At 43.1% G+C, this 25,747-nt stretch overlaps 2 protein-coding genes across 2 annotated transcripts in view; one reads left to right on the top strand and one right to left on the bottom strand.

Annotated features, from left to right (window-relative positions):
• Positions 1-15,740, bottom strand: part of dph1 (diphthamide biosynthesis 1) — a 62,307-nt gene extending 46,567 nt beyond the window's left edge. The window contains exons 1-3 of the mRNA XM_037083526.1: positions 15,585-15,740; positions 11,653-11,802; positions 1,598-1,661 (exon numbers count right to left, since the gene is read on the bottom strand). Coding sequence (XP_036939421.1) covers positions 1,598-1,661; positions 11,653-11,802; positions 15,585-15,657 — 287 coding nt within the window. The 5' untranslated portion in view covers positions 15,658-15,740. The remainder of the gene's footprint in view (positions 1-1,597; positions 1,662-11,652; positions 11,803-15,584) is intronic.
• Positions 15,741-16,399: 659 nt separating this feature from the next.
• rtn4rl1b (reticulon 4 receptor-like 1b) overlaps positions 16,400-25,747 on the top strand; it is a 156,081-nt gene continuing 146,733 nt past the window's right edge. Inside the window, exon 1 of the mRNA XM_037117435.1 lies at positions 16,400-17,732. Coding sequence (XP_036973330.1) covers positions 17,720-17,732 — 13 coding nt within the window. The 5' untranslated portion in view covers positions 16,400-17,719. The remainder of the gene's footprint in view (positions 17,733-25,747) is intronic.

Genomic DNA, 25,747 nt, shown 5'->3' with positions numbered 1-25,747 from the left:
ATATAATATAACCTGTCAGTCTGCGCACAAGATGGTAGATAGTCAGTACTTCTCAGAGGCACTGATGTTCATCCAGGATTCAAAGAACCCATCTGTTAAATCTGGAAAGCCTAGAACTGCAAAGAAAATTCTTACACGGTAAGACGGCACAGACAGTGGTAAAATAGCTTCGGGGAAACTATATAGCAGGACCTAATGAAGGGAAACCGTGAGAACAATCTTCTCTGCTGCAGCATGGGGGGAGAAATCCTGTGGACGGCGAAGAGAGGAAGAAAAATACAGAGAACCGAGGCGATAGAGGACGAGGTATGAAGACAGTGGGAAAAGCAATTAGTGTCCGCTAATTGTTCTCATTAGAAGAGATGGGGCCGATTTAGCAGGCTCCTTGATGGACAGTGACGATTCAAAAGTATAAATGTGGAATGCGCAGTAGTGTGGTTTAAAAGCCTCAAAGGCTGGTAGCTCTCAGTCTGATAGCAGCAGGACTGATAAGACCAGACCCTATCATCAAAACTTCACTCTATCATCTTTTCTACGATAAAAAAAAAAAGGCGTAGAAATGGCTGTAAAGAAAGTGATAGAGAGATAGAGCAATGGTGGCCTGCTACAGCTGGAGAAAAAGGTGAACAAAATACTGGAGTAAAAAAGAGAAGATAGATAAAATAGTTGTGGTACGGGAGAAAAACAACCCCCCGCCTAACACGTCTCTGAGCGAGATCAAAGTTCCGTCTTTAATATAGTAAATAAATGTGTCTTGGCATGCGAAAGAGGAGAATAACACAGTCAACCCGATGTGATCCGAGTTTCCTGTGTGAAATAAAATATCCACCCAGGTTGAAAAGCTTATGGCAGCTCCAGCCACTCTATTCTTCATTGTGTCCATCTCGATAATCAGGTTAGCACTGACTAAACACCTCTGTGAAGAATCCACTCCATGTGTCTAATGATAGCAGCCATTTTTTTTTTTTTTTTTTTGAGAAAACACTTGCAGACAGCAAGAGGCCAACTGAAGGTGAAGTTTAGACCACAGAGACATCAACAGGGAAGAAAAAATTAGAAATGGAGCAGATTTTTCTTGTAGCCCTCACTTAGGTGAATGTGTGTTTCTGTTTATCGAGCACTGAAGAACACACTTTATTTAGCCCCAGTGCAGGTCAAACTCCAGAGTGGTAAAAAAAAAAGACACACTATTAGGTTTAGAGCACATTAATGCTGCAGCACTTCTCAGTGCAGGATAAAGAAGGAGAAAAAACTTCGAGGTGTCTGTGTGATCGAGTGCCGGTGTGCAATAGGGCAATATTCACACTGAAACAAGATGTAATTAACAAGAATAATATCTCTTCCCTCCTCCAACTGCGAGCGAGTGAGGCTGTGATATCTGCTCTGTCCTAAAACAGCGTAATCGTGTCTCATTTTCTGCTGAATCCCTGATTGAGTCCAAGGCGGGGAATTACGATAAAGCTCTCGCTCTACTAATGAGTACCGAGCGGCTGCGGCAGTTAAAGTTGGTACGCTGCTGGCTTTTACTTCTACACCTGCTGCTCACTCACACGCTTACACTGGGAAAAAAAAAAGAAAAGAAAAATTGACCCCTTACTTCTCGATGATGTCAGCGATGACACAGGCAAACATCTGTAGGCCCTCTGGAAGCTGCAGAGCCACTAGACAGAGTGGAGAAAAAGGGCAAAGTTATGCACTTGTGTTAGAGTGACAGCAACATGTTATTTAATAAATCCTGAACAGTGCAGCTATATGTGGACCTCTGCTACTGGTACTAGTGCTCCACTGTCAGCAAATAGTGACATTTCAGGGCAATTTCCCCCTCTGCCACGGTAGTAGTGTTGGTTTATTTTAGCGAGTGGCGGGCTGTTGGAAATATAGTCCAAACCAATCACCACGGGTCTAGCTCCACGGCTCGTGGCTTGTGCGAAAGCCATTAAACTCTCTCTTTTTCCTGTCCATCTCCGCGCCTGCCACCGGCTCTGTGAGTCACACTTTCACTCTCTCCCTCTCGCTGCTACGGAAACACACAAAAACACCCTCCTTCACCAGCTTCACTCAAGTTAACGTCTCAGAGCTAAACATTTAATATGGACAAACTGACGGGGCTGCTAGGAAAATCGATATCAAGCAACCAATTAACAAGCATTTGTCGTGCTGACGGTGTTGTGTGTTGACAACCAAGGACCCACTGATCTACCGATGTGTGACACCAACTGCAACGAACCAGTTGGGGAAGAGAGAGAGAGAGAGAGAGAGAGAGAGAAAACTGGTTTAGGGCAGGATTTACTAAGTGGTTTGTGCCGCATTTCAGACTTACTCTGCGTCGAGGAACAGGCATGTTTTTTTTATCAGACGTGGAGAGGGGCCTGGAAGCACAGTTTGCCTGTCATCTCGACTGCACCCCGCATGCAATCAGTGAAGTGTGGCTCTTTCCTCTGTGCATATTCCTTTAGAGGAGAAGCATGCAAATGGTGACTGGAGAAATCATGTCAGGTTGCACCTTCTGCTGGATTTGCTGCTAATGCAAATGCAGGGATCAGTATTACATGAAAGCCTCTCCACCTCTTAAAAAGGCAGGTGTGGGTATATTAAAGGAGGGCTGTAGCCGGGCAAAAGGGAATTTAAATGATGTGTTTTCTATAGGATTCTCAATGAGTGTGAGCTCACCACAAATGTGTGTATGGGGGATTAGAAATAAATTAGTTCAAATGAAGAAAAAAGAAGCGTCTGAAACGAGGCAACAGAGAGCTGTGGTTATCTGGTTTAAGATGATCACCCAGTGGAGGTCGATGCTCCCTGAAAACTTATTTAACTGCAGGAGCTTTTCGCTAAACTGCTCATTTAAATAGCATTTCATTTAAGTGATCTTATTTCCTGTTTGTCATTGTATTTCTAGTGTTTTGTTAAATTAACTGTCGGAAAAGTGTGTTATAAACAAAAACATATTGAAATGAAGCACCATTTTGTTAGCGTCAGATCTACAGTGACATCAGTCCTCATTATGGTTGGACCAGTCCAACCTCTCGCGTGCTGCCCTCTGAGATGTCTAGTATAAACCATCTTCTTCTCACATCATTCCATCTATAATTTTTGATTTCCTCAAAGGATTGTTTCAAAATTACTTTAACCTTTATGATTTTTTTTTTTTTACATGTCTATAAAAAAAAGGTAATTGCGTGAAATTTCACACAGCCAAAGATTTCTTTTCAACATCAATCAAAATGTTTTAGCCCGCTCAACTCCCCGATATGCTGAACTGTAACTTTAAAGCTTCTGCTTTCAAGAGAACATCGCCAATGTTTTCTTGGAATTCAAAGTACACTGTCGTTTGGGGATTTTCTTGAGAAATAAGTCTTGTGGGGTTTCTTTGCAGGGAAAGATCCTAAAGAATCCATGATTTAGTATACATTAATTCTGCCACCTCATCATCAATTAAACATGACGACACCTTGGTATCAGAGTGTGCTAAGATATTGATGATGACAAGCATAACCCTGCAAGGAATAACGGCGCAGGAATCAGAGCACGAAGTGGATGAAGAGAGAGGAGTGATAGAGAGGAGATTAGTGAGAAAAGCAAACATGGTGAAATATGGATTTTTTTAAAAATGCACAAAGAAAAATTCAAATCATTTCAGGCTGCAAGTACTCATTATTTCATTCTCAAGAAAATATTTTTTTTTTTCAGTTCATTGGACTCAATCGTGCCATAAAATATCAGAGAATTCTGAAAAAGATGTCATCTTAATTTCCCCCCAGAGCCCCGTGTGACACATCGACCTCTCTTGTTTCTTATGACAAACACTTCAAAACCCAAAGAGATTCAGTTACAGCTAAGATTCCTCACATTCGTGTTTCTCGTGTTCAGTGGTCTGCTGCGTGGTGTTTGAGGTTATTTTTGACTACACTGGTTGTGTATCAGCATGATCCGATGTCATCACCTCTCTTTTTGCCATTTACCCTTTTTGAAGCAGCAATCTATTTATGTTTGATGTAGATGTGAGGCGATCACTAACACGCTTGCGCGAGGAGCCGACCGGTTTGCCGCGGAGTCCGAGCCACCGGATCTGACATATGGAGCGGGGCACCTGGAGCACAAAGGCTTTGTTTCGATTAACCGTGACATTTTCTCCCAGTCAAAGTCTGTCACACCTTACTTCAATAAATCCATCAAGGTCTCAGTAGACACTTACAATCTGAAGACGCTGAATTCAGCCCACGCAGCGTTTTCACATGACTAGGTCTGAAACAATTTCGAGACTTCAGTGCCAGACAGCATTAAACGATAAAAGCTGGGACAGGCAAAAAGGCCAGGGAGGTGGAGGGATGATGGTCATGAGATGGAGTGATGGATGGCGCAGAGCGAAGAGGAGGAGCGCGAGCGTTTCTTACTGATGAAAGGTTAAGGGATCACCGGGCGCTCATGCAGACAGTGAGAGACAGGTCATTACCTGGAAAAGGGCAAGTTTATTAACAGAGAAAGGTTTCAGAGCACACCTCTGCCACAGCTGACAGAAGCAAAGAGCTTTCTCCATCTGCTCCCCTCGGCGAAAGGTGAGTCAGACGCCAGAGGTGGGACTGGATGTTTTGAATGTATGTTTGAGTTGGCACGGAGGGATGATAAACTGCTTCTTCCCTTGGAAGTGCACTCCAGCACCTGAACTGTGTGGTAAAGGTGGGCGATCTGACGGTTTCAGATCCAGATCAATCTCGACAATCAGACCACAGTCTTCGTTTCAGGTGAATCTCAGAGCTTGTGACATTTAATGTTCATTCACTTCGGTTAACAGACTTAAATAACGTCACTGACCGGCAAATATGCACATATGTGAACATGCCATTAGAGTGATGTAGCCAACTGGATGGCTATATTGATTGGATGAATTACATCACAAGGCTCTTCCTAATGCAGTGTGAGTTAAAGCTGGCAGTTTGGTGGTTAAGGAGCTTAAATGCAATATTTTATTTGAAAAGTGCATACGGAAAAAATTCATTAGCTTTTTCAACTCTAGCTGTTACCTACGAGTCATTTTGAGATATTTATCTTTTTTATTATTGAGAATTGTGATTAAATAGATAGTGATATTATTTTCTGAACAGATCATCCAACTTTACCTGCATACAGAAAAAGAGACCAGAGCAGTTAATTTAACAGCTTTTGAACAGATGTGTCCAATGTTTCTGATTTTCTGTGATAGGGTTTTAAAAGTTTAAGATTTTTACAGCATTACATAATTATTACAGTTAATACCATCCATTAAAATGACCCTGAAAGGAATGAAAACAGAAGGGTTTTATATTTGAACAAATGCTTTATTATGACAGAAATGGTCCTTTGTAGGGTTGACTTTGACTATTTCTAACCTACATACATTCCTTTTGTCAGACTTAAACTCTGACTGGCACCACAGCATTTAGCCAACTGCTACAATTTGAAATATCTGCTAGAAATAAGCACCATAGATGAGCACCATATGATAACCACCAGCGCTACATCGCAGCAACCCTACTTTGAGACTTGTCACTTAGTGTGGCCCATTGCTGCACACGTGTAGATGAGACAGCTCGCTTTTGGCTTACATGAACTGTCAATCACCACCTCACCTAATGATGCTGTTACATGACAAGCCTATTGTTGTAAACACAACGGGCAGTGCAGGTAACAAGAAGGCCATGTGTGGGATTATGTTAACAACCAAAGACGGGAGGTAAACTAGGAAAGAGCTGGAAAGACCAATTTATCAGTGAACGGACAAAACCAAGGAATTACTCCGAATTTCAAAGGTGGAGGTGTAATGGCTGGGAACACTTTAATAAAGCTATATACAGTAGATTTAGTTTTGCGTGTGTGAATGCAGGTTAGATGTGACAAATCTGTCAAGTGGTATCCAGATGGTAATGCATGCCTGTCCTCTGTGTACTCCAATACTGGAAAAAAGGGACATGATTAAATAATCAAAAGGAAAAAAGAGACATGATTAAATAATCAAAGGGATACTTTTAATGAACTCAGCTGCCAGATTATTTAGAACACCTAGCTGGAACTAAATCACTCTAACACAACAGTCCTATGATTATATAATGTTTTGTTTTTTTAAAAAAATGTTTACGAGAGGTGTTGATTGGTCATTTTGTTTTATTTTGTAGTGTTTTTTTTGTATTGTACTGTATTATGCATTGTTTACTTCCCCCCTAATGAATATATTAAACTTATAAATAAACCAAAACAATGCTGAAATGATTTAATAACTTTTAAAAATTCAACTCATTAGTATGACCTGAATTTTCACAACGGCCTCTGAATTTGGACACAATGAGGCCAAAATTCCACAAAGATATGTTATCGCATGTACATACAGTATTTGTATTGATTTAACTTATCAATAAGGCTATATTCAATAAAACACACGAATCCACAATGTCCAGCATGTCGGCATGTCGAGTACGTGGATACTAGCAACTATGATCTGCTTGAACTTTACACTGGCAGCTAACACTCTCACTGCTGTCATGTCTTCTATAAAGGAACATGCTGTTCAGACGGAGGAGAAAAGGCCATCTCAGACTGCTGACCGGGGAGTCGTTTTGTATTTGAGAATGAAAGAGCAGTCCTGTAGAAAGAGATGACTTAGAAAGGGAGCGTTCAGTCATTTGGAAACAAAAAACAAGTCACCAGCCGTGGTCGCAAATAGATGCTTTGTTCATGTAGAGTTGTTGGACTTTGTTCCGATTAGCTGGGTGGACCACGTGTGACACATCAGATTAAGACTTTTTGACTTACACCAAATGGAAAACGGTACAGAGAAAATGTATTTAATGTTTTATTGCATCAACCTCTGATTTTTGTAAATATGTGCTTGTTCTGGATTTGTTGCCAGCAACACTTTTCAAACAGACAGCTCCACTGGATTGTGTTATGACTGGGTATGAATCGAAAGGCTCAGTGGTTCACAAGCAAGGATGTGCTGATGATCAACACATTGTGAAGCACATGATTGTCTAAAAGATATTACTACATGGGCTAGGGACCACTTTGTAACCGTTGTTGGTGACATAGCATCCTAACTTTTGGGGATTTTTTTGTTAGATTCTAAGAACTTTATTGTTCTTACAACTTCTCCCTTATTTTTCCACATAACGCCCCCCTCATAAAAGTTACTGCACCATGGGACAAAACTGCAGAAACTGAAGGAAGGAAACTAAATGCTCCACATGTTGCTTTTTGTTCCGAAGCTCAGGGAAAACATCTCAAAAGAAACTGTCAACTGTGCTAATCTTTTGATTGTCTGTAGTTATGAGAAGACCAGGGAAAAAACAGAACAACTCCCCAGGCACTTCACAGACCCAGCAGGGAAACACTTTCATGAATTTAAGGTCCCCCAAGACGCTCAAGGCTGGAGTGCTTTTTGCTTTTTTTGGCTCCGTCTCGGCGTCTTGTCTAATTTCTGTTTTTCCAAATGGGATTCAGTAGTTGTCTGCCAGGCTGAACAATGTTGTAAAACAAGAGGCTGTGATGAAATGGTAAGAATGAATTGAGATTAAAGACCAGCCATCTCATTCACGATCACAAATCAGAAAGGATTTAGGGTTGTTCAGTCTATACAATAGTAACAGACCTGAAACTATGAGTTGCTGTGTTTTTGTAAGTTGAGCCTTTTATATCTACAGTGAGTTGGTCCTCTTTCAGGGAGACCACCATGTTTCCACAGTAGTTCACAACTGACAAACTAGAGGGCCGTTCACGTTTTAAGTTTCCAATGTAAGTGGAGGGCTGAGACGAGGGGTGTTCAGTTGGTTGAAATATGGTTGTAACAACACAGTGAACCTTATAACACCAATGGCTAAACATCATTGCCTGGAAACACATGCCGGCAAATGCTTACAACATACAAAAAACAAACACTTAATGTTTTTGTATGTTGACCTTTTAATGACAATAATAAATGTTTGATTTTTTTATATTTCCTTCCTTGTTTTGATACTTTTTTCTTGCTTGGAGTGTCTGGATTGCCTCCGGCCTCTGAAATGTTCTAAACAATTAGTTTTGATTTTCACCAAAACTTGGATAAATCCCATGCGTCCATCTTAATTGTGTTCTCGTATTAGGGTCCTTTTCTGGTCTGACTTCTATTTCCAGGCATTGGCCAAACAACTGTTGCTCCATAAACAAAATGCTAGACTCAAGTCAGGAGTCATTATCATCTAATTAAATGTTTTGTTCACTTGTCTTTATCATGACTGAACGTGTGAAGGTAATCAAGGCAGCCAACAACACTTGGAGAAACTCTAAACAAACGAAGCTGCTGCTGTGAAGAGGGGACATGCAGACAGATGATATTAAAACAACACATAATTAAATGAAAATAAGAAAATTAGTCAAAACAACACAAAGATTTGGACTACTAATATACTGAGAAAAAAAACAGAGGCTGGCCAGCAGAAATCAAATTCTCCAGCATGTTCCTCAGTCCTCTGTTTTAAAAGCACAGTGCATGAGAGCAGTTCAAAGGCTGACAGAGAAACAGATGGACGCAAAGAAGAAGAGAGAGAGACAGGGGTGACGAGGTGAGTTATGCTCTCTGAGTTCAGAGAGGGACGACGAGCTCTGATAGGAAAAAAAAAAAAAGTCACACAACAAAAAAAGCAAAGCCAGCAAGCTGTGGTAAATCACAAGGTCCCCACAGGGACATCGTGATTCAATCCTCTTGGCATGCCATCTGCATATTTCCACCCAAGGCAAGAACGACCCAACGACTACACATTCTGACATTTACATTCGTGAAGGACGTTCCTGTTTCTTTTTTATTTTTGGCTGGAGGCCGACATTGTAACACAGACCTATGACCTGTTTCACACGGAAAACCAAACACGAGGAAAAATCTATATTTACATGTATCAATGTACATCTGCAAATAAAGAACATCTTCAATGCTCATGCCCATATGTTTATTGAAACAGGTGTTGTAATCCCTCTTTTGAGAGATCCCTTCCCAAAAGCAAAGCCAATGTAAGTGCTGTGAGTCATAATCCACCGTCCTTGTTCCATGTTAAAATGCATTCTTATGTTCAGTCAAAGCTATGACAAGGCTCAGTCAGTCCAAGTTACAGACAGAAAGTGAAGCACTACCAGTTTTTGCTTTTTCATACCAAATTCTGTTTGAATTTTTCAATCGTTTAATTTGACATCAAGAACAATGTAACTTTGAAAGAGACTCACTTGATTGGGTTTTGATCGGCTCATTTCCTTGATCAAAGCATCAGTATGTAACTTTTTTACCTTAAAATAACAGCTTCAAATTCATTCTGATGGTACAGTGTCTTGTAATAGGGTGAATGGCGTCTCTGTCTCAGCCTCCACCCCCCTGATCACTTGTTTCTGCTCTAACTTCATTTCAAGGTACAAAGTTTAAATGACATAACATTTCCTTGTAGTTAGCTCCTATGTTACGTCTGACAAATTGTTACCAATCTGGGATTTGTATTTACGAAAGCGGTGTTGCTCTCAGATGCTGTGGGGGGCGCCAAATCGCACAAAATGCCAATTTCTACATATCGTTGCTTTAAGTGACAAAGTACTCAAACGTTTCACTCACAATCTGAAAAGTTATCTGTAAATTTTACACTAAATGAGACTGACAGCTGATGTGTGCATTTATCTGTAAGTTAAGGCTGTAAAGAAGTACATTTAACAGCTGGGGTTTTTTTCTTTGCACGTCTATCCAGGGATACTGGAGAAATGAAATGATCTACTGAGCCATATTTTCCTGGTCTTCAGTTTCCTACACTGGTTCAGGCAGATCTGCATTTGACAACCTGGAAATGAGACTCAACTATCATCTATCTCTCTCCAGAATCACTGCCTACCTTTACTCAGCATTCTCACAGCCCCATAAATTACATTTATATAACACATAATAACAAAAAATCTGTTCTAGCTCAGACACTATCTAAGTAAATTATTCAAGTTGTTACATAAAGCAAAGATCAAAATGATGTATCTGCGTTTCCTAGGCGCTCCACTTAATCCGATGAATCACTATATTCAAATTGAGGATTTTTGTTTGAGGATTTTGGTTTTTTTTGTTGTTTTTTTTCTTAGGGTAATGATGTCATAAAATATGATGAAAGAGATTTGAAGCTCAATAGAAGCTTCAACTGTGGAAAAAACACATTCAGTAGAGCTCTACAATAAGGTTTTGAGGCACGCAAAGACACACAAAAGTAAAGCCTGGACATCAGTAAAACAGAAACTACAAACCACTAGAAGCCAAAACAAGCCTTTCCCACTCATGGTGTATTCACTCTCATTGGTCACCAAAGTGAAGCAGAGTGTACCTCCGTGTCCGGTGTGTTTTGGTGTCGGTTAACACTGAATCTGTGAGGAGGATGTGTTAGCTGTCTTTGATCTTCGGAGGGGAGGGTGGGTGGAGGGTGTCGGGGGGCTTTTGCCTATGAGTTATTGACAGAGTTGGAAAGCTGCAGCGAGCTCTGATTTCAGCATCCGTGCAGCACAGACGTGCATCGTAACTAAAAAACAAATAGAAGAATCTCATCTTGATGTCTTTTTTTGACCTGCGGTGAAGGCAAACATTTCAGATCCAGTCTTAAAATGATTCTTTTCATTAACTCCAACACTGGCCTTTCTGACAAACCGTCCAGACGCCATTTAATTCATTGTGATCTCTTTATGTTCCTTGGTGTTATTTCAGGATGGACGTCATCTAGACTGATACTGGATATGGGTCACTTAAGAAATGGTATCATCAAATAGAATAATCAAGAAATCTGACTTGTAGCGAGGCCTGCAGTAGGACTGTAGCCTCAGGATTAACTGAGAGAGGGCACCGTGGGAGGCTTCGCTGACATTGATGTTTGCTCTGCTCTACGGCAACAGGCAGGACCGTTTTTGTTGCTCCAGAACTGCCTTTTATTGACGTCTGATGATAATGTCATTGCTCCACTTGCCCTTTTACCATTATTGGGTGATGATGAAAAAAAAACTGAACAGAAAACAATAAAGTCTAGCACCAAGAACCTTTGAAGGGGGTGCAGTCAGTCCCCTTCCAATCTCGCACTTTAGAAACAGAGCTATATCTCAAAATGACAAAATCAGCGGGGAAAAGAAGGGGAGGCTCGAGAATCACTGTTGATGGCTCACACGGTACTTCGCTTTCACTATCTTGTACGTAATTTGCAGTCTTTTCATGAACTGGCTCCCACTGACAGTCAGTACAGACCTAATATTAAAAAAAAAGAAAAAAAACACAACCAGGACTAATCAGAAGGTGTGAATTACTGAGTTACGTGTTATGAATCTTATCAAGAAACATGCGCCCCATTTCAAAATGCTGCTGGATTATGACAAACCACACACCTAGACACGACTGCTTTGCATTGTTTTGTTGTTTTTGCATAGTAACAAGACTAGATTACCAGCACTGAAATCATGAGAGATGAGAGTCTAATATAAATGAATTCTGCACCTGCCGTTATGTTGCTAATGTAGAGTACAGCCTTGGATGGGTGTTAACACAGTCCACAGTTTCTCCCTGCGATTTTAAAAATCCAACAAAGCACACCGCCTTTCTTAAAATAACTTTCAAAGCATGTACACATTGGATTAAGTGTAGTGATGAGGAACAGAGCTCACCTCTCTTAGCATTTGCTTGCCTCACTCGCCAAATCGTCTTGTGGATCTCAAAGTTGTAATTTGCAGGCAGGGCTTTGATCGCCTCCTGTATCTCCGGGTCCTGCAGGATTTCATCTGGAATCTGATTGGCTACCCGCCGTGGTGCTCGCACTGCAGGGAAAGTCAAATGATTGAGCCGTTAGCAAAGAGGTGAACACAGGTCGAATTAAGGTCACCGCATCTGACAAAAACCAACCCTATGTGCATTTTACAGACCGTCACACAAAAGGGGCACACGACACTTCAGACATGTTCTACAGTCTGCATGTGGAGAGAGGGGAGCATTACAGTTCAGGAAAGTCCCTTTCTGAACACAAACTTTTAATAGATGGAGAGTGGAGGGACAGAGGAGCACCAAAGATTTGTCCTAGTAGCATCTTTCATTTTCAATTTTCTATGTACAAGCGACTGGGAAGCTTGAAATGCCAGCTGTAATGGGAACAAAGCTGAGAGCGATTTGGCTCAGATTTTTGCTGGCAGTGTTTGAAGTCTGATGTAGCCCCACTTGTTCTCAAGTACAGGCAGAATTATTTTGATCACAATCTACAATCTTATTTGGGGACTGATGAATAAAATCGCTCTTTCGGGTCGGTTTCTGTTTTGATGAGCAAAAAAAGCACAAAAAAAAAAACACTTTCAACAGGCTGGATGAATCCAAGAAAAACAAGCAGATTAAGAAGGGCACGTGTGGCGCTGCTCAGAGTCCAGTCTCTATCGAGCAGCAGGGACAGCCCGAGGTCTTTTAACCTGAGCCTCCTCACAGTTCAGAGACAGTATAGAGGACACAGTGACCTCTTTGGGTTGTACAACAGAGGCTGTATCTATGCTTCAGCAGTTTACACATACATTTAATCAATTTCCCACCAAATGGATTTAATCAGCCCTTTGTATTCATTAGTTTTTTTATGCATACATGCTATAATTTTCTTATTTTTACTTTTTCCTCATTTGTATGCACTTACTAGTAGTCGGCCTTGCACTGCTTTACTTTGACTTACGTGGCTCAGTGTTGAGTTCAATAAAAGACTCAATAAATAACATTCAAAGTGATACACTAGTCCATTTGTTGGATTATTTATCATCCAGAAATGTAAATGTAAAACGTGTTAAACAGTCACACACTGCAGTCATAATTCACGTAGCATTGAGCTACTTCCTATACAAATCTTTGCCATCGGACAGCGATGACACCGTTTCCTGCTTTGTTACCACTGCTGTCAACTGAGTTGAGCTAACTTAACAGCAACAGTAAATCACATATATCTGAATCGTAAATTTCTAAACACACAAAGTGAAACATATGAATCCTAAATTAAATTAAAAAAATAAAATGGAGTTAATCAAAACCGCCGCTCTTGCTCCATCTGTTGTTATTTTAGAAATGAGTAAACACAAACTTTGAGAGAACACTTTCCTTGACTCTTCTTAATTGCGGTAAACTTAATATATATTCTGTGTGTGTGTGTGTGTGTATGTATGTATGTATGTATGTATGTATGTATGTATGTATGTATGTATGTATGTATATATATATATATATATATATATATATACATACACACACAAACATACACACACACACACAGAATATATATTATAATATATGTGGTTAACTCTCCCTGTAATGTTTTGACCTGTATGGTAATAGGGATGTGGGGTCCCCTGCACCTGATTGGAGCCACCTGCTGCCCCCATCTCCTTCTTCTGTCCGACATCAAGAGGATCCTGATTGGAGCGTCATCCAGTGTGGCGCTCCGCCCGCTTCCCTCCTCTTGACCCCCATGACTATTGTGTTATGTACTGTTGATTCTTTGTGAGCTACTCTTAAAGGCACCCTGTGAAGTTTTTGACATCTAGTAGCACTATGGAGCTGTATCAGTGACCCCCAGATGTGTTTGTCTCTTATTTGTTTTGTCAGTGTTTCACACTGACTATAAATATGACTTTTTTTTTTGTTTACAAGACACCCCACAGAGCACCTTCTAAGTTGATGCTGTGTCAATTAGTGTTAATGACTTGAAAGCTGGTACTAAGGCACTTGGCTGAACTACTTGAGACTGAGCCAGGCTTAGTTCTAATGACTGATAGTGCTGCTGTGCACACACTGTTAGGTACACAGTGTATTTGTTTAGAGACACCAGGTTTAGGGGTGCTGTTCTGGTTGTTTCCTGTTAAACAGTGAGGTTTTATTTCCCTGCTTTTTAAAGAATAGTTAGCAGCACTTGTTTTTAAGAGTCCTCTTTTGGTCATAATGATTTCTTTGATGTAGAACAGCACCCATTAGTCATTCTCCTTTGTAGCTTGCCTCACTCTTGTTCATTTGTAGTTCTGAGCTCCTTGCAAATGACCAACGTCGCTTTTACCAAAAAATAACTGGTTTTATGTCGCTTCCCTCTCCGAGCTGAGCTGTAACATACGTCCTCACCCCAAACAATTACTTTGTATATTTTGTGGTTGAGTTTGAGCGTGCAACAATTGTTTGTTTGTCTTTTTTGATGACTTTTATATTGTATTTTTCAGAATAATCAGCATTTACACAATAGGCTTAGGGTTGCACTTGTAGGTTACCCAATATGTATGAAACACATATTCCCACATGGATACAAAAAACAAACAAACAAAACAAACAAAAAAAATCATCTAAAAAGATTTACAGGTCAACCAAGTCAGACAACACAGTCCTCTCCATCATCCTCAGTGACATGAATGTGCCATGTCCTCATCACCATCCAACAAAGTCAGTATACAAGTGTATATTATTCATGAACTGCAGGGAAATGTAACCGTGGAATGTAAGAAAGGAAGTGCAACAATTAATTGACTCCTGACAGACAAAAAAACTGACTATTTGTGGATTGTGCCAAACACAAGACATTTGAGGATGTCATCCTAGGCAATGGGAAACATCGATCTGTTATATCATTTACTGCCATTTTATAGACCAAACAACAACAACAACAACAATAAAAAAAAAAGAATCAAGAAAATACTTGAGAATGAAAATGATCGATAGTTGCAGGCCTGGTTTGTACTCCTTTTTCAAAATGCAGTTTAAAGAAAGAATTTAATAAAGAGTTTGCCAAAATGGTGCAATCATGAATTGAAGCAGGACTGCATTTGCAGTGTCATCCTGTGGGAAACAAGTGCATGATTGCCAAGAAGAATGATGTGGGCCAAACTTTCCTTTTGACGAGCGAACACAGTTAGAATCGACAGCAAATCACACTCATCCTGCAAAAGCCTCCTATCTCTGGTCCCTCTCTTAAAACCACTCTCTGTCCAATTGCAAGTAGCTGGAAAAACAAAATACTATAATCCAATACAGCAGAATCAGACATTGCAATTCAATTCAATTCAACTCAAGTGGAATAACGTTGCATCATCTGAGATGTGCTGTTCATATTTCTACAATCATGTAACCACAGACAAAATGTCGCAGTTTTATGGTGGGGATTTTTTTTTAAGAAGACCATGCAGAGATAGTGTCCTTCTGTTGTAATGCATAAAAAAACCGAGATGACAAGAGTGATGACACCCTCGGTAACAATGAGCCTCCTTTCATAACCGACACAACCAATCTGCCAGCCTGGTGGGGCCACACTCATCGTCCACGTCAGGCTCGTCACGAAGTCCGGTGAGTCATCACACTCACGTGGATGTCATGCTAACAACTAGCTGGAAAAGCGAAATGTTTCGTCATGTGAGTGGATTAACGTGAGCAGGCTGGATAGTTGCTAAAGAGCATGGCCAAACTGCTGCGCTGTTGTCCTGAAAACAGCAGCACAGCCAAGGCTCGTCAAACCCGGAAGTCACATTATCACCAATAAAACTCATTCGTTATGTCTCTCTCCGTCTATTCTACTACATATTCCGAATTCAACGTCAATATTTACCTGTGGGCTTTTTGGCAGGGACAATTTGGACTTCACTCGTGGGCGCTGCCATGTTTTTTCCTCTCCCAAACATGACACACGCGAGCAGCGGGAAGGCGAAGCCAATCGAGTGCAGATCGGTGAGTGGAGAGAAGTCGAACACCGATGCAATCGATGTTACTCAATGGGACAGTGACATGTGGACCGCACCGACACATTGACAACAGTTTATTACGATACACGTCTACAGGTCAAAGTGCCCATTGTCTGCAGTGGCAATAATGAAATTATAGCATGATCAGAAACAAGTTATACAGCACTATTTATATACCGTTTAAAGTGCTGTACATACCAGGTAAATAAAGAAAAGTATAAAAAAAAAAAACAACAACACTATATGACACAAAATGAAGGTAAAATATAAAATCAATAACACATTAATATACAATAAAATAATACACTGACTGACATTTTAAATTAGATAACAATAAGTAAAATGACACATGAGGGTAAAACATACAGTAAAACATAGGATAATATATTGTGCAGTGCTGTTTTTACACTGATGGACATTTTAAATAAAATACAAGTAAGAACACAACACTTTAAATATAACACAAATAGATTTTTTTTTTAAAAAAAAGAAGAAGAAGAAGAAGAAGAAGAAGTAGCCTCTAAAATCAAGATGAAACTTAAAATAATAATATAACTGGGCAGTTTCACATCATCAACTTTAAAAAGTAAATATACATATATAATATATACCAAGGCTACATAATATTTAATATTATTAAAACGGTATTGTTTTTTAAATGCCTCAATTGTAAGTCTTGTTCAATTAGTAATGTCATATTGTGCTATACACTGCAATGCGTATGTGTGTGTGTGTGTATTAGTCATGTAATACATTATCTGATATTGATTTGAGTGGAGGCTGTTTGATCAGCAGTTTGTATGTTTGTTTGTTTGTTTCCTGTTATTTTCCCCGCACCAGAATGAGTAACGTCCCAGATCTCCCCTGATGTCTCGTCCACCGGGAGACGCACAGCTGCTCCATGCGAGCGTTGTCCCGTCGTGTCACATCAGATCCATGATGAAGACCTCTGGTGTCAGGGAGCAGCGTGTCTCCGGCTGGCGCTGACGGGGACAGAGGCAGTGAGAGGGGACGGAGCAGGATGCTGCCCGGTGGAGGGGCTGAGGCGCTACAACACTCTCTCTCCCTCCTTGAGCGCACCAGCGAGCGCTGAGCCATAGGTGGAGGAGAGGGGGAGAAATCAAAAAAGAGGCAGAGAGATCTTCACAGACAAGATCACAGCAATGTGAACAATTACGAGTGGAGAGGAGAGCTGAAAAAGAAAGAGGGGATATTAAGGAAAAACCGGAGGCATCAAAGTCTACATTATTAAGGAGGATTTGAGGAGTCTGCGTTTATAATCCGACATCAGAGGCGGAATGTGAATCCACATAACTTATGTTAATTAGAGATTTTAACGAATATGATGCGATTTGAATGGCTCTGAAGCACCGAGGGGAAGAATTTCAGATTGGCCACTTGAATTTAAATGTCTGTGGGTTTTTTGGGGGAGGACTGCTCGTGAGCCCGTGCTCACCGTCGACTTGCCCCCAGAACTGATTTGCAGCCTCCACTGTCATTTGCGCCTTAAAAAAAAAAAACCATCACTTGGCTATCAGAGGTTGTATCGGACAACTTCTCCTGTTTTTTTCTTTCTCCCACACCTCCTGCTCACCACCACCGCCAGCACCGCCACACGCCACACTGGAGTTATCAGCATTTCGGACTGAGGAGGAGGGGGATGGTTTCAGCGCGCCCGGTTCGCAGTGATTGCCGCCTAATTTCCCAGCTCCGACGGTGCGCCAGACTTTGTGGAGAGGGAGATTACTGTTTGTTGTCGGCGTTCGTCGTCAGATCCGCGGCGGTCTGCGGCGAGATTCGACCCGGTGGATCGTGAGACAATCCCGAGGTGTGACTACTGACATTTTTACGCGGCGAGCGTCGCAAAAGAAAAAGAGAGCAAGAAAGAAGAGAACCGCTCCGGAATCAACTTCACAACTACAGCGCGCAAGTTTAAAGTCTGGAATATAAGAATAGATGATTCTCAGAGGACAGAAGACGACATACACATAGGCCTGCAAAGATGTTCAAAAGGGGTGAGTGACTCTCAACTTCGGCACCAGAATGTTTATATATTTATATATGTTTTGCTGTTTCTGCCTGTTTTATCACCATCATCCAGGCTAGTGAGGCGGATCCTGCCTCGTCCTGCTGATGTGCGTAAAACCAGCACTTTTTTTTTTTTGACGCGTGTGAAACAGATGTTTAAACAAGACACGCTCGTATTGCACCACGTTGCCCCGCAGATGTGTTAATACAGGCGATGCGCCATTCCTTTAATCTGCACAACACCCACTTGAAGGGCTCCTGGTGGATGAAATATTCATCCGTGTTAAGGAAACATGGGGACGACTGTGTGATATTAATACGCCTGATGCCGCACTGCAGTTTATGAGTTGTACCCGGGTCACTAAGGCTATCTCTCCCGAGCGCCTGAGCGTTATTATTTTTGCTGTGTGTGTCACAACATGTGGATGTGATGGATCAAACCCGCGGTTCAGAAGGTTATTCTCCTCTGGCTACGCGCTTTATTGACACTCCAGACCTCTAAGCACCACATAAGAAACGGGGGGAGCTCCTCAAACTTTTAATATCAAGATAAACGCACACTATAGACCACCCACTCTTTATCTGATGATCTGTGTCCCGTGGAGCGTTTTTTTTTCTCCCTCCCCTTTTCTTTCTAGGTTTGACTTTAATTGGCCGTGCAGCTGCAGGACCGTCTGCACTGGGTGTCTGACAACAGTGGGGAGAGTCAACCCTCTAATGAGAATAGATTACAGTAATACACGCGCCCATTGTGCTGTCATCAAGGGAGTGAAATAGTGCCGAAATTAAACTGTCCCTCATTTTGCTGGGGCCCCTGAAGCGCCCCTCGGGGACCCCTCGGAGGTCCCCAGGCCCCACTTTGCTTGCCACTGCATCAGCAGCTAGCCCTGCACAGCGCTCACACACCGCCATGACTGAGAGGGGAGCCTGCTTTCTTGTTTGTGTTATTTAAAGCAGTTGGTATTAAGCTCGGGGCGGCTCAAGAGATACTCAGAGACCTCTCACAGACACTTGCCTGGTCGGGGTCACTATGCAAGGCTCGCTGCTCGTGTTGCGTTTGTAGTCATTGAGACTGTCTTGTGGGGAAAAAAACCAAACAAAACAACAAACATCTGTGTGTGTGTGTGTGTGTGTCTGTGTGTGTGTGTGTGTCTGTGTGTGTTTTCTTCTGCGCGCCTCAGGGGCAGTGAAAAAACAGCATGTTTTTTTCTTCTCCTCGTTGCCATCAGATCGATTATTGCTGTTCCAACAGGCGAGATGAAACACAGCGCGGCTGATGAGCGCTTATAGCTGGAATAGCTTCCAGGGAAGGCCTATTGTCTCCAGCTGCATGTTGACAGCTCGTCGTAGCTGATCTTCTTATCGTTTTACGACAAGTGATACGTCTGGATTTTTTTGGGAGTGAAGGGGGGGAAGAGAGAGAGAGAGAGAGAGAGAGAGAGAGAGAGAGAGAGAGAGAACTAGCGTGAGTCACGATGGCGATGATGTTCCAGGGGAGGCTGTTTATCGTTTAATGTATGAGCGAACATGCACCTGTCTCTGCATCCTGTCAAACTAATGGGTTATGCTGGTAAACGCTATTACTATTGATAATGTCATCATTATCATCAACAGATCCTCAAGGAGAGGATTTCCCATAGCACGCATTCATTTTCCACTCAGGGGTTGAACGTGAGAGCTGAACCTGGGAGGTGATTGACACGTGGGGATGCTCCATCCCTGCTCCGGCCAAGGCTCTTTTTTTTTTTCTTTTGCATGTGAATCAGCTGTCTCACCGCTGCACGGCGCCGGACAGGAAATCACTTAATTCAAGACAAACGACTTCAAAGTAGAGATTTCGCCAGTCTGCCAGAAAGTGCTCAGTATGCCAGCGCGTCCCGCTCTTAGAATAGTGAGGCGGAGATGCCTCGGCGTTGGCAGGAACAGCGCAGAAGTTCTCTGGTGAATTTGAATGGTGGTGCTGAAATAACACCTCCTAGGCTGCCTGGCTGACGCGTCAGGAACTGCATTGACCGTGACAGACCCGCCATTCACACGGCACAAGGGAAGGAGAGCGTCTCGGCTGACACCCTGTCGGCACCCCTCGGGGTTGGCTTCACGTTGTCTAATTACCATGTTAATTGGACAGACACGTAGATTTGTGCGATGGCCTTTACCCGGCTCACGCTTTTTTGTCTGACAGTGCGGCCGCTGATCTCTTCATCTGAGCTTGCACAGGTTGATCCCGGCCGCGCGACAAGGTGCGCGCGCGTCCATAGCATCCGCTGATATGTCTAGACATGTGGAGCGTTATCTAGGCTGCGAGTTGGACCGCAGGTGGGACAACACGGCGCTCGTATCGTTGTTTGAACAGTAAGAGAGTGGTGTTTGTGATGCTGCCTGCGAGTGCGAAATGTCTTCTCTGCAGCTTATACAACAACTACATGTGCGAGAGAGTGTGTAGATTTGGGCACGCGCGCGCGCACATACACACACGTCACTCCATCTCTGTCTCGGCTTCTCCGTCCATCTCTCTGTCTCGCTTTCACAATCTCTCTTTTTCTCCAAAGCAGTCAGCCATGCAGTGGGCACACAAGGGGAGATCTGTCAGAACAGCTCCGAGATGGAGAGGACGATATGTCCACTGAAATATAGGCTACCGTGCTGCGACGTGCTGTAATTGCTGCTGCTGCGTGTTATTCAGGATTATCGGAGGAGGGCTCAGCTCAGGCGGTTTGCCGCTCTGACGCTCCATGCAGATGAGCGTAGACAGGTATGCAATCCGCATACATGCTGAAACAGGAAACGGGGGTGACAGCGTGCAGCTCCCCCCAAAACAGGAAGACAAACACACACACACACACACACACACACACACACACACACACACACACACACACACACACTATACACACAACAATTACTTTTATTATGAAGGTGCTCTGCTGATTATCTCATTCACCTCAAATGGTTTTTGCATAGCCCACTGATTATGAACGTGTTGCCGACCTGAATGTCACGGGTTTCCTCTCTCCCCACGTGCAGCCACTGTTTTCATCTGAGAGCAGCATGAAAAATCAATTTGCGAAGACTTGAAACGTGCCACAGAGTCTCACACACCAACACGAACTCATCTTCATTTTTTTTTAATCCCTTACATCATTGTTGCACAGTTATCCATTGCAGGGCGGTTGCTATTTTTGGAATCCTTTTCGCTGTCGTTGTTTTTAAGTACATATCAAAGTACACAGGACATTGGAGAGCAATTCAGAGGCTTTCAGCTTTCAGTTCTTTAAACCGTATTATCACACAGAGATGGAGTGACCATGGATCTCTTGCTCCAACTGGGCCTCCACCAGGAGATCTTCATACCGTGCCGGCATAAAGTGAAACTGAAGGCTGCGGGGGAGCGAGGAAATCACACACAACTTGTGCCATGCTCTGGAATGCTCTGGTACACCTTGGCTGTAATGTTACACACTCAGAATGTGTACTTAACCGGCTAAACCGTGCAAAACCACTGATAAGCAGCTTCGAGCGTCAGCACTACACGCCTTACCTCAACCCTTCTACCTTAACTTTGAGCTAATCCATCATCAACTGTAAATCCAGGTTCTGAACCTGAAGTAGGATTCTGAAGGGCTCACACACACACACACACACACACACACACACTGCTTGCTTTTTTGCAAGTGTCAGAGATAAGACTAATTGGGAAATGCATGTGTTAGCGGAACGTGACAAGCATTATTTTTATTTTTTTTCTGGTTATTCAGCTCCGACAGAACACAAGAGGTTGCGCGAACACCGCCGATCGTTCTTTGCCTTTATGCTTGTGCACGCCGGCACTCGTATCAGCTGTCGCCTGAATGCTAATTAACAGGAATGTTAGACGGTTTCTGTCATAAACATATCATCCAAAACACCACAATCTGTTCCTTAATCTTCCGTCTCCAGAAAACGACAATACGTGGAGTTAATCACTTGTAGCGATTAAGGAACCCTGTTGCATTTAGTAATCATATTTTGTGAATCAACCCCACTTATACCAGCGGCGTGGCTCGTGTGTTTGTTTTTTCAGTACCAGCAGACAGGCTTGGAGGACTGCCATTAATGAGCTCAGCACAATGAACGCAGCATAAGGGAAGCACCTGTGGCCCCTGCTCTTCCGCACAGCGCGGCAAAGCTCCGCTCAGCTCAGCTCGGGCCGCATCTCGTGGACGCGTATCGACGGCGTCAGAGCGGCTCTTCAGCCGGCACCGCTCTCCACAATATCTAATAAGCTCAGACGTCAAGGGGCCTCGCTCTCCCTCTGTTTTTAACCAGTGGATGATATGACTCACAGGCATCAAGTGCTATGTTGATGGTTATAAAGCAAAAATACTGGAGCCATAAAAACAAAGGGCTTCTTTTTCTTTGCTACCAAACGACAAACAGGGGCTTTTTTTTTTTTTTTGCCTGAGCAGGGAGACGCACGCAGAGCCCTGAAGCAAACAACCATGTGAGCACTTTTTTTGATGTGACCACGTGGATTTGCACAAGTGCAATAAACGCCCATCTGCCGCTTTAATATGTTGCAAAACTTTCAGCCATCGTCGAGGCCCAGAGAGAGAGAGAGAGAGAGAGAGTTCTATTTAAAGAGAATAGATTCCCTCGCTCATATTATCATCTTCCTAATCCTCTCACAGTGTCAGCCTTCTGCTATCACTCCTTGTCAACTCGGCATTGTTGTACTTTTCAGCCCCAGCTTGTGTTTCCGTGCGGGTTGAGAGGCAGCGCGGACTGACGACTGACGTTTTTTGAAGGAGAGGGTGTTTTTGAAGGGGATAATGTGGAGAGGAGCAAAAATATAAACCTCAAACTGATCCCCCCCTAAATCTTTCTAAGCCGCCCTGAAAAATAGAAAAAGGCGAAATCAGAGGAGAGGACAACACGACTTCCACTCCTGCCTGACGCTTGTACATGTAAATGTAGATGTAAATTTTTAGGACTTTCGGTTTGAAAATGGGCAGAATGAGCTGATCAAGATGTCAGGCAGGCGCGGGAGAATGGAGCCTAACCTCTGATGGGATAGAATAAGGCAAGCAAAACCTTGACCCATTGGTAGTCTGTGGATCCAGCCCCGAGAACACAGTGTCAGGAGTAATTGACAGAGGAACATTACCAATTATCGGATAGCTGAGTCACATTTATTACACTGCCACACAATGCACCCCTGGCTCTGTCCGTGCATCCCAAACATCTTATTCAGCCAGAGGAGATTGTCCGAATCCAGAAGCCATTTATTTAGCGGCCAATACTCAGGAGTGTTTCCATGAAAGCCCCTGGCACGGTTTCCACCACGTGACACCTAACAGAAGATGACAAATAATTAACGTATGTCTGTGTGTAGAAGAGGCACTGACTGGTGTGCATGTCAATTTTCATTTTTTTTTTTTTTTTGTGGCCATGAACTGTTGTTTATTTTTTTTACCGGGAGCCATTTTCACACTTCCCTGTCAACCATTTCACACTGAATTAGGGCACGAGGGCTGTGAGTTCAGAAGTGGATGCGGTGCTCTTACGCCGGCTGAGGACTCTCTTATTAACGCCGTCTAAAGAGACATCTGAATCACTGAATCCACGGGACATTCGTCGGCTCTCGAGAGGAATCAGAGGGGAAAACGACAGGACATACGCAGAGAAATCTGTCCATCTCCTTTTGCCCTTTAAAAGAAAAAAAAGAAGAAAAGAAAAATCACCTGATTCTTGTGCGAACGCCATCTCCTCAGCCTTTGTTGTGGAAATGAGATGCAAGGATGGTCATTAGCGGATGATAATGAGGTGAAAGAGACAAACAACCTAAGCCCTGTTGGTTTTTCTAATATTAATAATTAATTTCTGATTAAGTGGCTAATTGGAGTTTAAAGGTCAACGTCAATGAGAATGCCATGGATCTTAAAAGACAGGAGGGAGGCGGGGGAGGGGCATGGGTGTAGGGGGGGAGACAGGAGACTGTTGACAGTAATCCCAGGTGCTCTCCTGTTACTCTGACAGCTCCCCCCCCCACTGCCTGAGCCATCCTCCCCAGGCGACATCGCCTCTGTGTGCTGAGGACAGCAATTCGGCTACACCAGCACCTGGGCATCTGCCCTTTTGGCATTGAGAGTTAGCAAGCCCTCAAGATGGAGTGGCACATCGCTGCAAGATAGAGCCGAGGTGAAGAAAAAGGGGAGAAAGGGAGCGTCTGTCGCATGTTCGTGTTTCTTAGTATCAAGGATAGGACGGACAGATTAAGACTGGGCAATGAGCGCAAACTCGTCTATTCTTGGGAGGTTGAAAGATTCCTAATTATATTGTTTAATGTTGGGTTTCATGATGAAGCTCTAGCCGTTTTTATACTGAGCAGCAAGCCGCCAATTTGGCCGTCCTTTTTGTGGCCGCCTCGGAGGGTACACTTATTTCCACCTCCATTGCTATCTAAATCCGAGTGTGCCGGCAATCGCGTGAGATGGGCGGAGGTGTCGATAACGTGCACTGTTGTGTGACCCACAGAGAGGGAGTTTTAAAACCAGGAAACAGCTGATCACAGCAGTCAGTCCATCACCTCGTCTGCGGACATTAAGATGAGCAACTGGACTGCCGCTGAGATCCAGGAGATGCTAGTGTCTCTGTAGCTGTCTTCCTCGTCCACTTGTTGTTGTAGCGGCAAGCTACTAACAGTCACTACTTTCAAATTAAAAGCCTCCCCGCTAAGAAGCCAGTTCTAAACTCCAATGGGGTGCAATGTAAAGCTCTTATTTTGAAGGCAAATTCATTGTCAATGTTCACTGCACAACTTCGTGCTTCACGTCATGTCACATGTTTACGCCTACCTCAGTGGCGGCCAAGTGGCGGCTTTTGGATAAGGAGGAATATTACACCTTCCTTTTAGAAAGACGAGATGGCACATTGCCGCCTTTGCCTTGCAGCAAATGTGCCACCTTCTCTATCTAAAAGGGGCTACAGAGGGGGACTCTGAACCTGTGTGTTACTGGCGAACCTTATGGATAACCTGTGTGTGACTCTGTTGACCGTGACTTGTGTGAAGTAAAGGAGTGAGTGTCTGGGAGAAGGACCAGCACATTGCCGCAGCCACAGAAACGTGCATGCTGTTGGGAGCGCTTCAGTCAGCCAGGAAATGTTTGGATGATATCAGATTGCAGCACAATAGTGAGGCTACTGTAAGGCTGAGTATCATGTCCGCCGCCACATGAGAGGGGAAAAAACAAGTCTGTAAGTTTCATGAAACGTTACTGTGGCGTCTTCTGGCATTACCGACATCAAGAGTTGCTCCAGACTGTGGATAGCTAGTTACCGGGTAGGAGACAGGCTGAAGTTAAAACCAGAGGTCTTCCAATTATTGTTTGGAGCTGCGGCTCTGGTGCAGCGGGACTGTGTGCGTAGCCGGACATTAAACGTAATTAATGGAAAAAGCAGTGCGATGCCGTGCTTTGTGCTGAAAAGTTGACCCTCTAAAACTGCTAGAAAACACAGGAGAGGAGAGAGGAGCATCAGGAGCACTGAATCAGTCAGAGTTTAATCCAAGTGCTGTTTTTTCCCTAGTTTAAAAGGCGACATTACAAAAAAGTTAGGTACCAGAATCTTCTTCGTATATCCACTAGACATCAGGGTCGCACAAAAACGGCAATTCATAATATTGTCTCGGTAATCGTCAGTATCATAAGTATGCTTAAAACTCCTCAGATGGCACTCAGTCGTGCTGGATCCACGTTGCCTTATATTTTGTCTCATATCTTTATTCAGAGAACATCCTTTACAGTGAAAAACAATCAGAACAGTTCGGACACCAGAGTTGGATGGTGGACATGAAGTTGGGAGTGCAAATTGGAGGTGTTGGTCTGGGCAGAGACCTTCCTGCAGGCGGGCTCCTCATCTTCCTGTCTTTCTTGAGTATTTCCACATGTCTGGAGCACAGGGCTTTCAGTCGTGGTTACAGGCTTAGGATTTTGAAAACGGCATGGCAAGACGCAGGCTCTTCACT

The sequence above is a fragment of the Acanthopagrus latus genome, chromosome 2 (genome assembly GCF_904848185.1).
Source record: "Acanthopagrus latus isolate v.2019 chromosome 2, fAcaLat1.1, whole genome shotgun sequence".
In the NCBI taxonomy this organism is placed as follows: Eukaryota; Metazoa; Chordata; class Actinopteri; order Spariformes; family Sparidae; genus Acanthopagrus; species Acanthopagrus latus.
Note: the sequence above shows the minus strand (reverse complement) of the source record. Positions and strands in the feature narration are given on the sequence as shown.